Below are 14,310 nucleotides of genomic sequence, written 5' to 3'. Positions count from 1 at the left end.
GTATACCATCCGGTCCCTCTGCTTTCTTTGACCCCATCTTCCTTAACGCCTTTCTAACTTCACTCTTTTGTATTCTACGCACAAATTCCCGATTAACCATGCTTGGTGTTACCTCTACATCCCCAAAACCTTGTTCCTGATGTCCATTGAATAAATTATCAAAGTAAGAACTCCATCTAGCCTTTATTTCGTTATCCTGAACTAGAACCTTGTCGTCCATATCTTTCACACACCTAACTCTCCCAATATCTCTCGTCATTCGGTCTCTTATGCGAGCCAGTTTATAGATATCCTTCTCTCCTTCTCTCGTGTCCAACCTGGCATACACTTCTCGGTTAACTTTTGCCCTCGCATCCCGTATGGCCTTTTTAGCGGTTCGTCTAGCTTCCTTGTACTTTTCAAAGTTCTTATCACTCATGCATTTCCCCAGAACCTTCTAGGATTCACGTTTAGTCTTTATCGCTTGTCTCGCCACATCGTTCCACCAAGATGTGTCCTTACTTGATGGTCTATTCCCTTTCGATTCCCCTAACACCTCCCTCGCCAAATCCTTTACAACATGCTCCAATTTATCCCACGTTGCATCAATATCTTTCTCCTCGCAATCCGACCAAATATCGCTACTTCCAACCTTATCCAAAAACGCTTGTTGGTTTCCCCCTTGTAGCTTCCACCACTTGATCCGTGCCTCACCGATTATCTTTCTCTTCCTCAAGTTTCTCTTACCCCGAAAATCAAGAACCACTAGTCTATGTTTTGTTGCGGCACTTTTCCCGGGTATGACCTTGCAATCGGTGTACTCTTTCCTCCACACGTTCCTTACCAAAAGGAAGTCAATTTGACTAGCATTACCTCCACTTCGATAAGTCACCAAATGAGAATGTCTTTTCTCGAACCAAGTGTTCATTACACCCAAGTCATATGCCAAAGCAAAATCTAATATGTCACTTCCTGCTTCATTTCTCTCCCCGAACCCAAAACCCCCATGAATGTTCTCGAAGCCAACTCGACTAGTACCCACATGCCCATTGAGGTCACTACCAATGATCAATTTCTCTCCAATAGGGACTCGTTCTACAACCTCTTCCAAATCTTCCCAGAAGGCTCGTCGAAAAAAAGCATCCAAACCTACTTGAGGTGCGTAAGCACTTATAACAGTCACCACCTCATCCCCGACTACAAGCTTAATGCTCATAATCCTATCACTCTTTCTCGATACTTCTACCACATCATCAATGTAATTTTTATCAATGACAATACCCACTCCATTACGACTTTTGTCTTACCCGTGTACCAAAGCTTATAACCCCAAGGCGCTATCACCCTTGCTTTATCTCCGACCCACTTTGTCTCTTGTAGACACATTATATGCACTCTCCTCCTTTTCATAACCTCCCTTACCTCAGCTAATCTCCCTGTCAAAGAGCCAACATTCCAAGTACCAAAACGTAACCTACTGCCCTTCCTAAAATCATGTCCTGATTTCTTTACCCGCTCTTGACCATGCTTCCTAGATCCAAACCTATTTGACACCACATCCATACTTCGAGGTGGGGCGCCGCTTTTAGGCGACGGCCTAACAACCCTTGCATATTTTTCACTACACCCGGGTCTAGAAGATGTAGCGCACCCTTGCCTATTTGACACCACTCTCAGATGTAAAGATGGCGCGTCGCTTCCGGGCGACGACCTAGCAACTCTCACATACTTTTCACTACACCCGAGTCTAAGAAGTGCAGCGCGTCGCTTCTGAGGAGATGCCCCAACGATGTTCAAATTCCGATTCATGTCCATAAAATGTGACTAAGTTTTTATGCTGGCTGCCACAGACCTACCGCAACCCTCCTCCTTTATCCGGGCTTGGGACCGGCAGTGAATGCCCGAAAACACTCACAGGCGGAGTTTTTATAGCCTACTTTGTAACGAAATAAATTCATCCTTATAACTTAACTAAAAATAAAAATGTTCTCAGTTAATAGACGAAGTGAAATTAACAAAAATGTGTTGGCATTTATACATGTTAAAACGACCATGTCAAACACATCTGTGTTTGACCCACGCCTCATGAGTACGAAGTGAAGCACCTTACAAATCCAAGAAAGTTTCACTAAAACAAATCGGTAAATAGGAACAATAAGTCATTGGTTTATAATCGTTTCCTATCGGGTGGGAGTGAAATACACACACCGTCACCTTTCTCTTTATGAATTGGAAACTTGGAATCGTGTTAACAACCCAGCAATTGATAAGTCGTTATTATTGTCATAATAATATTCATACTTAATTCATTTTAATCAATTTCAGAAAATTGGATGCGATTGGTTAGAACTCTTAGAAGGGTAGGGACAGGACTATTTAGTGTTTTACTTATCCATGCTTTTATAATCAAGCCATCACCTCTTCAGCCACCAACTCGATTGAATGATTGCCTTTTTAACCACATTTTTTTTATTTGCTATTTTCCTATAACAGTATAACTTCCATCATTCATACTTGTCTTCTTTGAGGGAAAAAAGACCTGTTGATGATCAACAGCAACAGTAGTGTTTCTTTAAGATAACAAAATTGAAGCTTTTTTTTTTTTTTTAGTTTGGATTTCATGGGTTGCTGTTTCTCTTGGAATGCCAAAATTAAAGCTCATGACACTTCTCTCATTTCTCTCCATAATCCAAGTAAGTAGCACTCGTTACCCCCAAATCCCGATTATGAGATCTTAACATAAATACAAGTATAAAACAACAAGAGTAAAGAGTTTGCTACTTAAATTCCACAACTTTTGATTGCTTCTTGTCTAATTTTAATTTTAATTTAATCTTAAAAAGGAAAGAGAGTTGCGAGAGGTCACAAGCTTGACCGTCTGCCATCATTCATTTAATTTGTTACTAGTTCGTTTAATTCGTCCATCAATCATTTTAACTTGGATTCTGTATTAGATGGAGGAATACGATCTGTTTATCGCCCCAATTGATTTTTAAAGAGTATAATTTTACTGTCGGTGTGTTTCTTTCCGCTTTCCGAATTCAATTATGCATCCTTTTCATCTAATTATACATAACATAACATAGTTTAGTTTGTTCATGCTATTTATTAGCTTCAATTCCTGATAGTTCAAATTTGATTTATTGTCAACTAAAGGCGGTATCAGCAGCCAAGCTAAATCTGAAAGACTGAAAAATATAAGATCGGAGGGTGAGATTTTGGAGTCCTCAAATTTGAACAACTTTTCCTACAATGATCTTAGTATTGCAACTCGGGATTTCCGGCCTGGTAGTGTGGTAGGTGAAGGTGGGTTTGGTAGTGTCTACAAGGGCTGGATTGATCACCAGTCTTTGGCTCCGGCTAAGCCCGGCACTGGAATGGTAGTTGCTGTCAAGAGACTTAATCCAGAAGGATTTCAAGGTCATAAAGAATGGTTGGTCAGTATCTTTTATCATCATCATTTCATTGTTCGATCCAGATACAATTATCAACATACCATTATCAACATCTCATGCCAATCATGTGGAAACACTCTGGTTTATGTTAGGGTAATGTTGTTGACTAACATATGCCTAAACACAGCTTCACAAGTGATCAAGTATATATATATATATTCAATGGTAGTATTTAATTTTTTTGTTTAGCATGAATGCATTTTTCTCCAAAACTAAACAACTTATGGCCCAACCAAAACCTTTTAGTCTTGATCAAAATCTTCACCCTTTGTTAATAATTTCAGATTTCGGTTACGCTGATGCATACATCATAATCTCTTTTGTGGTTGTTTTGAACTACAGACTGAAATCAACTACTTGGGCCAACTACGACATCATAATCTCGTAAACCTCATTGGATATTGCTTAGAAGAAGAACATCGCCTCTTAATATACGAGTTCATGCCACGCGGTAGCTTGGAGAATCATCTATTCAAGAGTGAGTTTATTAGGCATCCATCATTTCCATACACTTCACATTGAGGATCTTCCATTTGAAATATGTAAATATGTATGTAGGAGTATCTAACTTAAAATGGTGTACAAAACAGGATCTTCTCATTCCGAGCCACTATCATGGAGTCTTCGAATGAAGATTGCTCTTGGTGCTGCAAAGGGGCTTGCTTTCCTTCACAGCCCTGCAATTAAAGTCATTTACCGAGATTTTAAGCCCTCAAACATACTCCTTGATTCAGTAAGTCAAGCTCCAGTGTTTTAAGTTTCATGTTTTCAACAGCTCTTCAATTTCTTATCCTGGATTTCGTTTAATAGTTTGTGTTATATAGGATTTTGACGCGAAGCTTTCTGATTTTGGGCTGGCGAAAGATGGGCCATTTGATGACAATAGCTATGTCTCTACTAGAGTCATGGGTACCCATGGATATGCAGCTCCTGAATATCTTTCCACTGGTGAGATTCTGCTTTTAACCGAGTTTTATTAAGCATTGCTAACTAAAGTTGAATTTAATTATGGTTCTGGAACTTGCCTGTACTTGACTCGGAATTCAAATCATGTAGGTCATCTCACCACCAAGAATGATGTTTACGGGTATGGAGTCGTTCTCCTCGAAATAATGACGGGAAGGCGTGTGCTCGACCCAAACCGGACCAGGAAAGAGCAAGATCTAGTAGAGTGGGCAAGGCCTCACCTAAGGAGGGAGAAAGTAAGTAGGATAATGGACTCAACAATTCAAGGGCAGTACTCATCAAGGTCAGCAAAGATTATAGCCAACCTTGCTGTACAATGCCTATCAATAGACCCTAGGTTCCGGCCAAACATGGACGAGGTGGTCTTGATACTCGAGCAACTCCAATATGGAAACCGTATCATATAATATCGTGTATCTTAGATATGATATGGAGTATATATTAGGTTACTATAATCTTGTATAAAATAATTTAGTTGCTATGCTTAGGGAGATCTTAGGAGGTAGTTTATTGTATATATGTAAATGCAAAACCTAGTCATGAATAACAAGTATTCATTCCTCTTCTCTGCTTCTCACGTTTTCATGGTATCAGAGCTTGGTTCAACACAAAAAAAAAAAAAAAAAAAACAAACAGAACGACAACACAATGCCTGGAGAAAATAACAAACCCAAACACATTCCATCAAATTCACCTCTGTTCCTTCATCCATCAGACAACCCAAATTTATCTCTAACCCAAATCGAATTTAATGGCGATAATTATGACCTATGGGCCGCCGCTGTTAAGAATGGGTTAGATGCGAAAAATAAATTGAGTTTTATCGAGGGAAAGGTTAAGAAACCTATAACCACTGATGAGGAGGACATCGAGGCTGTAGCATGGAGGTCTTGCAATGCTATGTTGAAAGCATGGTTGCGGAATGTAATCAGTCCAAAGTTACATCCGAGCATTGCATTCGAGTCCACGGTTGCTGAAGTTTGGGCGGAATTAAAGGATCGTTATTCTGCTGGGAATGCACCGAGGGTGCACCAATTGAAAGGCGAATTACAAGAGTGCAAGCAAGGGAGATTGACGGTTGTTGAGTATTACACGAAACTCAAGACCATATGGGACGAGCTCGCAAACTACAGCAAAATCCCATCCTGTACCTGCGGCGCTGCTACTGTAATCGCAAAAGAAAAGGAGGAAGAGAAGGTACATCAATTTCTGATGGGCCTCGATAACAATTTATATGGTCATGTGCGCAGCAATTTATTGATGGAAGACCCCATCACAACTCTACCTCGTGCATACGCACTGGTACTGCGTGAAGAGAGACACTCGAGCATGACAAAAATAAAGGAGGAAACTAACGAAGCCGCCATGGCAATCAGGTCGTATGGTGCATCAAAATGGAAAGGGAATCAATTGAAAGATGAAGGAGAAGAAGAAAACGAACCCCCACTGTGCAATCATTGTGGAAAATATTACCACACGGAAGAGAATTGCTATGATAAACATGGCTATGAGGTTGTGAAAGCAAGAGAAAGAGGACGAGGCAGGCGTGGGGGATATAGCAGAGGACATAGCAGAGGTCGCGGCAGAGGACGCGGCAGAGGACAGCACGAAAACCACCAAGCAAATGCAGTGGGCAATTCGGCAGGATCAAAGGAGGCAGAAACGAAGACTTACACCTTCACCAATGAAGAGTACGAGAGGCTTCGCGTTTTACTCAATGCTAGTCCGGAAGGTAGTGAAAAATTGACAGGTATGCACGCGAAAATAACTCGAGATTGGTTAATTGATAGTGGTGCTTCGCACCACATGACAGGGAGACGAGATTGTCTCAAAAACATTTGGATTGGTGAAGAATCTAATGTTGGGCTGCCGGATGGTCGACGAATTATGGCGAAAGAACATGGAGAAGTTTGGTTGAATGACAAATTTCTGTTAAAGGATGTGTTGTTTGTACCGAATTTAACATGCGATTTAATATCGGTACAACAATTAATTTGTGAAAATAATTGTGTCATAACATTCTTTTCTGACTATTGTTTAATGCAGGATCGGGTTTCGAGGACGGAGATTGGTAGAGGAGAGCATCACGATGGGGTTTACACGTTCAAGTCGAGCACAATGGAAGTGGCTGGGAAGGTGTGCGTGTCGAAGGAAGGGGAACTTTGGCACAAGCGACTTGGACATCCGTCTCGGAGTAAATCGCTACATTTTTCCGCTTTAATTAATTGCAATTTGAATTGGAATTCTAGCCAAGTTTGTGATTCATGTTGTAGGGCTAAACAAACCCGTAGTTCTTTTAGCACGAATAATAAGCGTTGTGACGAACTTTTTGGTTTAATACATGTTGACATTTGGGGAAAATATCCTGTTGCTAGTTTATCTCGCGCTCACTATTTTCTGACCATTGTTGATGACCATAGTCGTAGTGTGTGGCTTTACTTAATGAAGGAGAAAAGTGAGGCTAGTCGATATATGAGAGCTTTTTGTAATATGACAAAGACTCAATTTAACAAGGTCGTCAAAATTATTCAGAGTGATAACGGTAGTGAGCTTTTATCCGGAGAAATGAAGTATTTTTATGAGGATAATGGTATCATTTTCCAAACTAGCAATGTTGATACCCCACAACAAAATGGGAGAGTTGAAAGGAAACATCGTCACATTTTAGAGAAGGCTAGAGCTTTGCGATTTGCTAGTCATTTACCTATTGAGTTTTGGGGGGAGTGTGTCTTGACGGCTGCATATTTAATCAATCGAACACCAACCCCTTTGCTCAAAAATAAAACCCCATATGAGATTTTATACAATAAGAAACCCGTCTTAACCAATCTTAAAGTCCTTGGATGTCTATGTTATGCACACAACAAAGATAAGCCTCGAGACAAGTTTAAGGAACGGGGAAAACGGTGTTTATTTCTTGGGTATCCAAATCGAAAAAAGGGATGGAAAGTCTATGATTTAGATACAAAAGAAGTGTTTGTCAGCCTTGATGTCAATTTTTTCGAACATGTGTATCCTTATTATATTCCAAATGAGCCACACAAAACAAAATCCACAAACAGTGACCATTTCGAATATGTTGAGGATGATTCGGAAAATTTCGAGAACATCGAAATACCCATTGAACAAGATGTCGAGCCACCAGAACAAGATGAAAGGGAAAGAGGGGCTCCAAATGAAGAGGATGAGGTTGATAACTTAGAAGGGAATGGTGAAACCAATGAAATCAGTGGCAACAATGATGAAGCTGAACGTCTTGGTCGAGGAGCAAGGGAACGAAGAGAGCCGTCTTGGAGAAAAGACTATGTTTGTAAGTCGACGAGAATTGTGAAACCCATCGTTCATGCTCACTTCGATCAATCAAAGTCTAAGAAATCAGGTACGCATTATCCTTTAGTTAATTATATCGACACCAATTGTTTCTCAATTTCCCATAAAACCTTTCTAACCAAAATTGATGAAGTAAAGGAACCCATTTATTACCACGAAGCAGCAGGTAATGCGAAATGGAGGGAGGCCATGAACAATGAAATTGAAGCTTTAGAAAGGAATGGGACTTGGAAAGTGGTACCGCTGCCTAATGGAAAGAAACCCATCGGGTGTAAGTGGGTATACAAGGTGAAATACAAGGCGGATGGTTCGATTGAAAGGTACAAAGCGCGTTTGGTTGCTCAAGGTTTTACTCAAGTAGAAGGGATCGATTATCATGAAACTTATGCCCCGGTGGCGAAAATGACGTCAGTCCGCTGCTTACTTGCCGTCGCCCTCGCCAAACAGTGGAGTATTGAGCAACTTGATGTCAACAACGCGTTTTTACATGGAGATTTAGAAGAGGAGGTGTATATGAAAATTCCGCAAGGGTTTGAACGAAAGGGGGAGAATCGAGTTTGCAAGCTATTGAAATCAATCTATGGCCTTAAACAAGCATCTCGAAATTGGTTTGCAAAGCTCACAACATTCTTAGTGAGGTATGGTTTCGTTCAATCCTTAGCTGACTACTCTTTATTCACTTATAATAGCGGAAAGGTTTTCATTGGGATATTAGTGTACGTCGACGACATGATAATTGTTAGTAATAACAATGGTGAGAGTCGAAAATTTAAGGGCAGCCTCGACAAGCACTTTGGAATCAAAGATTTAGGTCGTCTAAAATATTTCTTGGGCATCGAAGTGGCACATGGCATGAAGGGACTATTTCTAAATCAAAGAAAGTACGCTTTAGGCATCATCGAAGAGACGGGTATGAATGGAGCAAAACCAGTCCACACGCCTATGCTACAGCACCATCAACTTGAGTTAGCTAATGGTGATTTGTTGAAAGACCCCATGAAGTATAGAAGGTTAGTTGGGAGGTTAGTTTACCTAACCATCACAAGACCCGACTTGGTATATTCAGTCCATATGCTATCACGTTTTGTTAGCGAACCGCGAAAAGATCACTGGGATGCTGCGTTAAGGGTAGTACGATACATAAAGATGAACCCGAGCAAAGGCATTACTCTTGGAAGAGATTCGAATTTGGAATTGAAGGGATATTGCGATTCTGATTATGGTCGATGTCCGATAACCAGACGATCATTAAGTGGATACTTTGTATCACTTGGTTCGTCGCCAGTTTCGTGGAGAGCTAAGAGGCAGGCGACAGTCTCGAAATCAACAGCGGAAGCTGAATACAGAGCAATGGGAAGTGCAACAAGTGAATTAATTTGGATCAAATCTTTCTTGAGTTCTTTGGGAGTGTTTCACACAAAACCAATGGAGTTATGTTGTGACAACCAGGCGGCCATTCATATAGCAAAGAACCCGGTGTTTCACGATAGGACGAAACACATTGAGATAGATTGCCATTTTGTTAGGCAACATCTAGTTGAAAAGACGATTGTGATGACGCATGTTCGGAGTAAAGAGCAAGTAGCGGATTTATTCACTAAGGCTTTAGGAGGTGAAGCATTCGACTATTTGCAAGGCAAGTTGGGTCTCGGTTTACCCGGAGTTCCAACTTGAGGGGGAGTATGGAAACCGTATCATATAATATCGTGTATCTTAGATATGATATGGAGTATATATTAGGTTACTATAATCTTGTATAAAATAATTTAGTTGCTATGCTTAGGGAGATCTTAGGAGGTAGTTTATTGTATATATGTAAATGCAAAACCTAGTCATGAATAACAAGTATTCATTCCTCTTCTCTGCTTCTCACGTTTTCATCCAAGACAGCAGTAATATGGGTGGAAATAAACGGGACATTGGTAAGGACGTGACACCATCTATAGCACCAGTGTGTAGTTCGTAGGAATGTTACGCTTCAGAGTTTTCTAGTGGTTGAGGTGAGGGTTATATGCTCGGTGCATCCTATGACATTTGTTGTAACAAAAATGACAAGTATAGTTTGTAAATAGCTTATCCAATGTAAATGGAAATTTTTGGATATTTGGTTTGAAAAAGAGCATTTTTTTTTTCGGCCTTCTTTTCCTTCGGTTGATGATCAACTCAGAAAGAGAGATTTAAATATGGGATCTACTGATCTTAATTTCTTGGATTTTTCAATAGAATTTTACAATTTTTATGTAAAATAGAGTAAGGTGTGGAAGACACAGAAGCTACCCATATAAGTGTTTTTTTTTTTTTTTTTTTTTTTTTTTTTTTTTTTTTTTTTTTTTTTTTCTGGCAGTTTTGTAACAAAGTGATTGCTAAGGAAGAGAATATTGCGGCTTGGATACGCCTGTCCTAGATGCTACAACCGCATGGAGACTTGTCTTCATGTGGTAAGGGATTGTGGGTGGGTAGAAGGGGTATGAGAAGGGTTGGGCTTGGAGTTACTACCAGAGTTGGGGTTTTAGCAGGTCAGTGATGTTTATGACAGGTTTTTAGGCAATATGAGAATGTCGTAATAAAGCGGTTTTTGACAATGGTGATAGACGGGATCGAGTGGAGCGTGGTGATCCCACAAAGTGATGTATTGGCTCCTATGCTTGCGGAAACGGTAGCGGTGTTTACATGTTTGCAAGGAGCTCGGGATGCCGGAGTCAAATGCATTGTCGTGGAAAGTGACTGTAACGGTGGTAGAAGATCTTTCTTAAGCGAAAACAAGGACAAAGCTATGTGTGTCTTTAGTTTATGATGATTACATTTCGTATAAGTTATACTCCTTCTGTTCCGATGAATTGTTATTAATTTATTTTTTGACGTGTATTAGTTATTTGTTATCTATTTTGATTCTGATTTGGGTCAGAGAAATATCTCTAAAATAGGCTCACAATTCAGGTACCGTGTAAAGAATGAAAATAATCCAATTAGAATTTAATATTAGAAAAGCAATATTTAGTATAATTATTTACATTTACTAAACGTAAATAGTCTGGTTAAAAACTTATGATTCATAAAGAATGAGAAATTTGAGGCATTATTAAAAACTTAAAACCAAGCAAGGAAGCATTCTTCAAATCCTTAAAGACTAGAGTAGCTAGTTCCCAGAGCATCTGAGCTTGTATAATTCCTGAGAGATGGGTAAACACAGCTGTAAGAGCAAGAAACAAGAGGGTAACTAATTGAAAGCCATGATATCCCCATATAAGTGTAACTCATACCTGGGCAAGGTGAGAGACATCAGGTTCTTTGGGAGACTTTCCATTCACAAATTTGTGCAAATAGTCGACAGCCAGAAGTGAAAGAGTCTGTCAAACATAAAGAGTCGGTAAAATAACATATAACTGCAGAGGATAAGAATGCGACTCTAATAATCTGTAAAATTGTTCCTCAAAGGTCACTCTAAAGAACCTATACCGTTTTTATGTCAACCTCCTTTACCTTCTCCTCCTGTTGGAAACTTGGAATAGGCCCAAAAAAAATGATTAAGACCACCCAATAAATGTAGATGCAAAAACGTGCCTGAACAAAAAGAAAAATCAAAAAATAATTTATAAACATATACGACGGATGCACTCACCAATTTGCGAACCTTCTCTGCCAAGTCGTTACGCTCACCGTTAACATTCCCAACTTCACCTGCATCGGGAACCTGGTTTGAGAGAGCAAGGAGTTAAAGTGAGAGCCCACAATGACTCTTTCACAATAGACGAGACGATAAGTAGTTTATTAGTCAAAGGGTAACGAAACAACAATAAGCTACAGTGCCACACACTACTAAATTGAGTAACTCATAATACCTGGGCAAAATGAGGGACTTGGGGAGACTTTCCCTCGACAAATTAGTGCAAGTAGTCGACACCCTCAAGTGAAAAAGACTGTTAAATAAGAGTCAGTAAAATAACACAACTGCAGAGGGTAAGAATGCAACTCTAAGAAATTGTAAAATCAGTTATTGTTCCTCTAAGGTCATTTGAAAGAACCTATACCGTATTTATGTCCAACTCCTCTACCTTCTTCTCCTGTTAGAATAGGGCCAAAAAATGATTAAGACCAACAATAAATGTAGATCCAAAAACTAGAGAAACACGACGGAACAAAAAGTATTATGATCAACTCACGATTATGTCAAACAACTCTTTAAAGTTGTAAAGATCATTGGTAACTTTCTGAGATGATCCAAGTGCAGTCTCGGCCCTCTGCAGGAAACATCAAAGTATTGCTTTCAAAATACCAAACTGTTGAAAATAGCAACAAATCCTGACACAGTGGAGTACAACTTAATACTCACTTTTTACAATATATTTTCAATAATAATTGATTACTAAAGAAAAATGGAAAACACGCCATTAGGTTACGATAAAGTACAAGCAAAATAAGGATACGAGTACAGCCATCATAGAATTTCAATGCAGCTATAATTTTTAATTTACGGGGTCAAAAATTATTAATGAGGGGAACTAGTATGAAAGTATTACTTGGATTGTTTTCTTGTTTTGTTGTACTCTATGATACTAATAGTTCTAATATTATCATTTGTGAAGGGGCCGGGACCGGGATGAAGTAACAATGTAACAAAGTACAACTTAAAAGAATATTCGAAAACATTAACTAAATGTTTGAGAATATTCTACGTATTATTCTAAGGGTTTACCTGGCTGTTGAAGTCCTCCACAGCAATCTCTGCCTGCGAACAACTACCGTGTGCTGGACTATCGTCAGTTATAATTTTATGCTTTCTATAAAAATTAAAATTCGTCAGCTTAGTTACTCAGATTCTCAGATAATATTTTACATTCTATTTTTTGAGTGTCATTAATGTTCCCTTAGAGCATCCGCAAAGGTGAGGTGCCCCATATTTTCTCTCATTTTCTCATTTGTCCACCTCATTTTCCACTAACATTTTTATTTACCCCCATTTCATAACTACATCTTTGCAATAATGAGGTTCCTCAACAACATAAATTTACATACAAAATATGGGAACCTCCCCAAAAGGACATCAATTTGCCTTACTTTTTCTTTTGGGAACCTCCTCTAAAAGTAGAGGAACCCCAACATTTGAGGAGTTTGGTGCAACAATGAGGAGGTCCATTTGAAGAGAGTGAAGGCAAATGGGGAGGTAAAATCCCACCTTTGCGGATGCTCTTACATTTCAATAACCTAGTAAAGAGCGCCAAATCGCCAATTGTGTTTAGGCGATGTTTTTTGTGAAGTTATTTCGTCTCCGGTAAGTAGAGTTGGATTTGGGTCGGGCCTGACTGGAAGCGAGCCAGGTTGGCGAGGGAGTCGCCCGAGCCCACACCACGGGCTGTGATTATGTGGGTTGTTGTTGGACCTTTATTCCTAATTAGTTGTTTTGATAATGACAGTAATGATTTGTATGTGGACTTAATATTATAAACATATGCGTGTAATTGTGTGCTCAAGTCTTAATTTAGAAAGGAACAATTACAATGACGCAAGCTTGAAATTTGGACCAAGGAGGTACAACTTCAAAGACATTTGATCATAATATTCAAGATCAAGATCAAATAACAACCACGAGACTCAAGATGAGAGACTTGTGAAGAGACAAATTCGTTTACTGAAGATCTATTGAAGATTAGATAGTATAGGTCGTCATTTGGTAATAGTTTTACTTTGTTTGATTTAAAGGTTAGTGAAGTTATGACCTCATAGCCATAACTTCACTGTTAGACAAAAATGATGCGTTAATTTTTGGAAAATATATTTTTAATGTTTTATAAAAATAAGAGAGTATTTATATAATTGGAATTATTTAATTAGAATTTAAGTTGGATGTACTATTGGTTTGTAACACGATATTTATGTCGTCATGCAACCTAGGGTTTCAACTAAAATTCTATCTCGATTTGTTGTGGCCTATGGAGGCCGAAATGGACCGAAGGAAGCCCTAGGGGCCGGCCGAAACCCTAGAGGCCGAGCCACTCCCAAACCCTAGCCTCATACTTGTTCGTCAAGTCATTTAGGGTTTCACACCTTCCAGAATATTCTAAAACCCTAATTCCCTACAACTATAAATACCTCTCTTCATTCAACATTTAAACAGTGACACACATCTACACTTTTAAGAGAAAAATATTTAAGCAAAAATTATTTGAGCTTTAATTCTTATTTTACAAATTGCTTATACAAAAGTTGCGCATCATATTTGTCAATCACTCAAAGAGAAATCGTTATAGGATACTAAGTACACAAAGATATTATATACTCACTCGCATAACGTGAGATTAGTATTTATCGTTGTGCTTTTCTTATTAACGTAAGAGCAATCTAGAGTATTTAGCGATACTCAATCTGAGTTATAATCATATAGTTGATTATACGAGTGGATTGATAATTTTTGTAATCCGTAGAAAGGTACTAAAAATTATTAATCGAGAATAGTGGACGTAGGTTTCGACTTGTGAAACTGAACCACTTCAAAAATCATGTGTGTCTCTCTTTCTCTCTTTCTTTATTTTTGTTATTTCGATTTTGCGCTTATTAGTAAATTAATTAGTTGATTTTAATCAAT

At 38.9% G+C, this 14,310-nt stretch overlaps 1 protein-coding gene and 1 long non-coding RNA gene across 6 annotated transcripts; one reads left to right on the top strand and one right to left on the bottom strand.

Moving 5' to 3' along the window:
• Positions 1 to 2,387: 2,387 nt before the first annotated feature.
• On the top strand, positions 2,388 to 4,971 carry LOC141643116 (receptor-like cytoplasmic kinase 176). 2 transcript variants are annotated; one of them, XM_074452149.1, is made up of 6 exons: positions 2,388 to 2,672; positions 3,136 to 3,416; positions 3,777 to 3,912; positions 4,025 to 4,167; positions 4,259 to 4,382; positions 4,491 to 4,971. In XM_074452149.1, the coding sequence occupies exons 1-6, from the start codon at positions 2,600 to 2,602 to the stop codon at positions 4,805 to 4,807; spliced, it is 1,074 nt and encodes a 357-aa protein (XP_074308250.1). In that variant the 5' UTR covers positions 2,388 to 2,599; the 3' UTR covers positions 4,808 to 4,971. The 2 variants fall into 2 exon arrangements, with proteins under 2 accessions (XP_074308250.1, XP_074308249.1); XM_074452148.1 differs by having other exon boundaries at positions 3,136 to 3,527.
• Positions 4,972 to 10,683: 5,712 nt separating this feature from the next.
• On the bottom strand, positions 10,684 to 12,523 carry LOC141630634 (uncharacterized). Of its 4 annotated transcripts, none has more exons than XR_012537532.1 (7): positions 12,424 to 12,523; positions 11,891 to 11,968; positions 11,759 to 11,791; positions 11,570 to 11,647; positions 11,350 to 11,421; positions 10,991 to 11,077; positions 10,684 to 10,899 (listed from the first exon to the last, which is right to left on the bottom strand). It is a non-coding gene; the product is annotated as an uncharacterized LOC141630634 (long non-coding RNA). The 4 variants fall into 4 exon arrangements; XR_012537530.1 differs by lacking the exon at positions 12,424 to 12,523 and adding an exon at positions 12,248 to 12,348; XR_012537529.1 differs by lacking the exon at positions 12,424 to 12,523 and adding an exon at positions 12,061 to 12,326.
• Between the last annotated feature and the right edge of the window lie 1,787 nt (positions 12,524 to 14,310).

This window comes from Silene latifolia, chromosome 2 (genome assembly GCF_048544455.1).
Source record: "Silene latifolia isolate original U9 population chromosome 2, ASM4854445v1, whole genome shotgun sequence".
Lineage (NCBI taxonomy): Eukaryota > Viridiplantae > Streptophyta > Magnoliopsida > Caryophyllales > Caryophyllaceae > Silene > Silene latifolia.
Note: the sequence above shows the minus strand (reverse complement) of the source record. Positions and strands in the feature narration are given on the sequence as shown.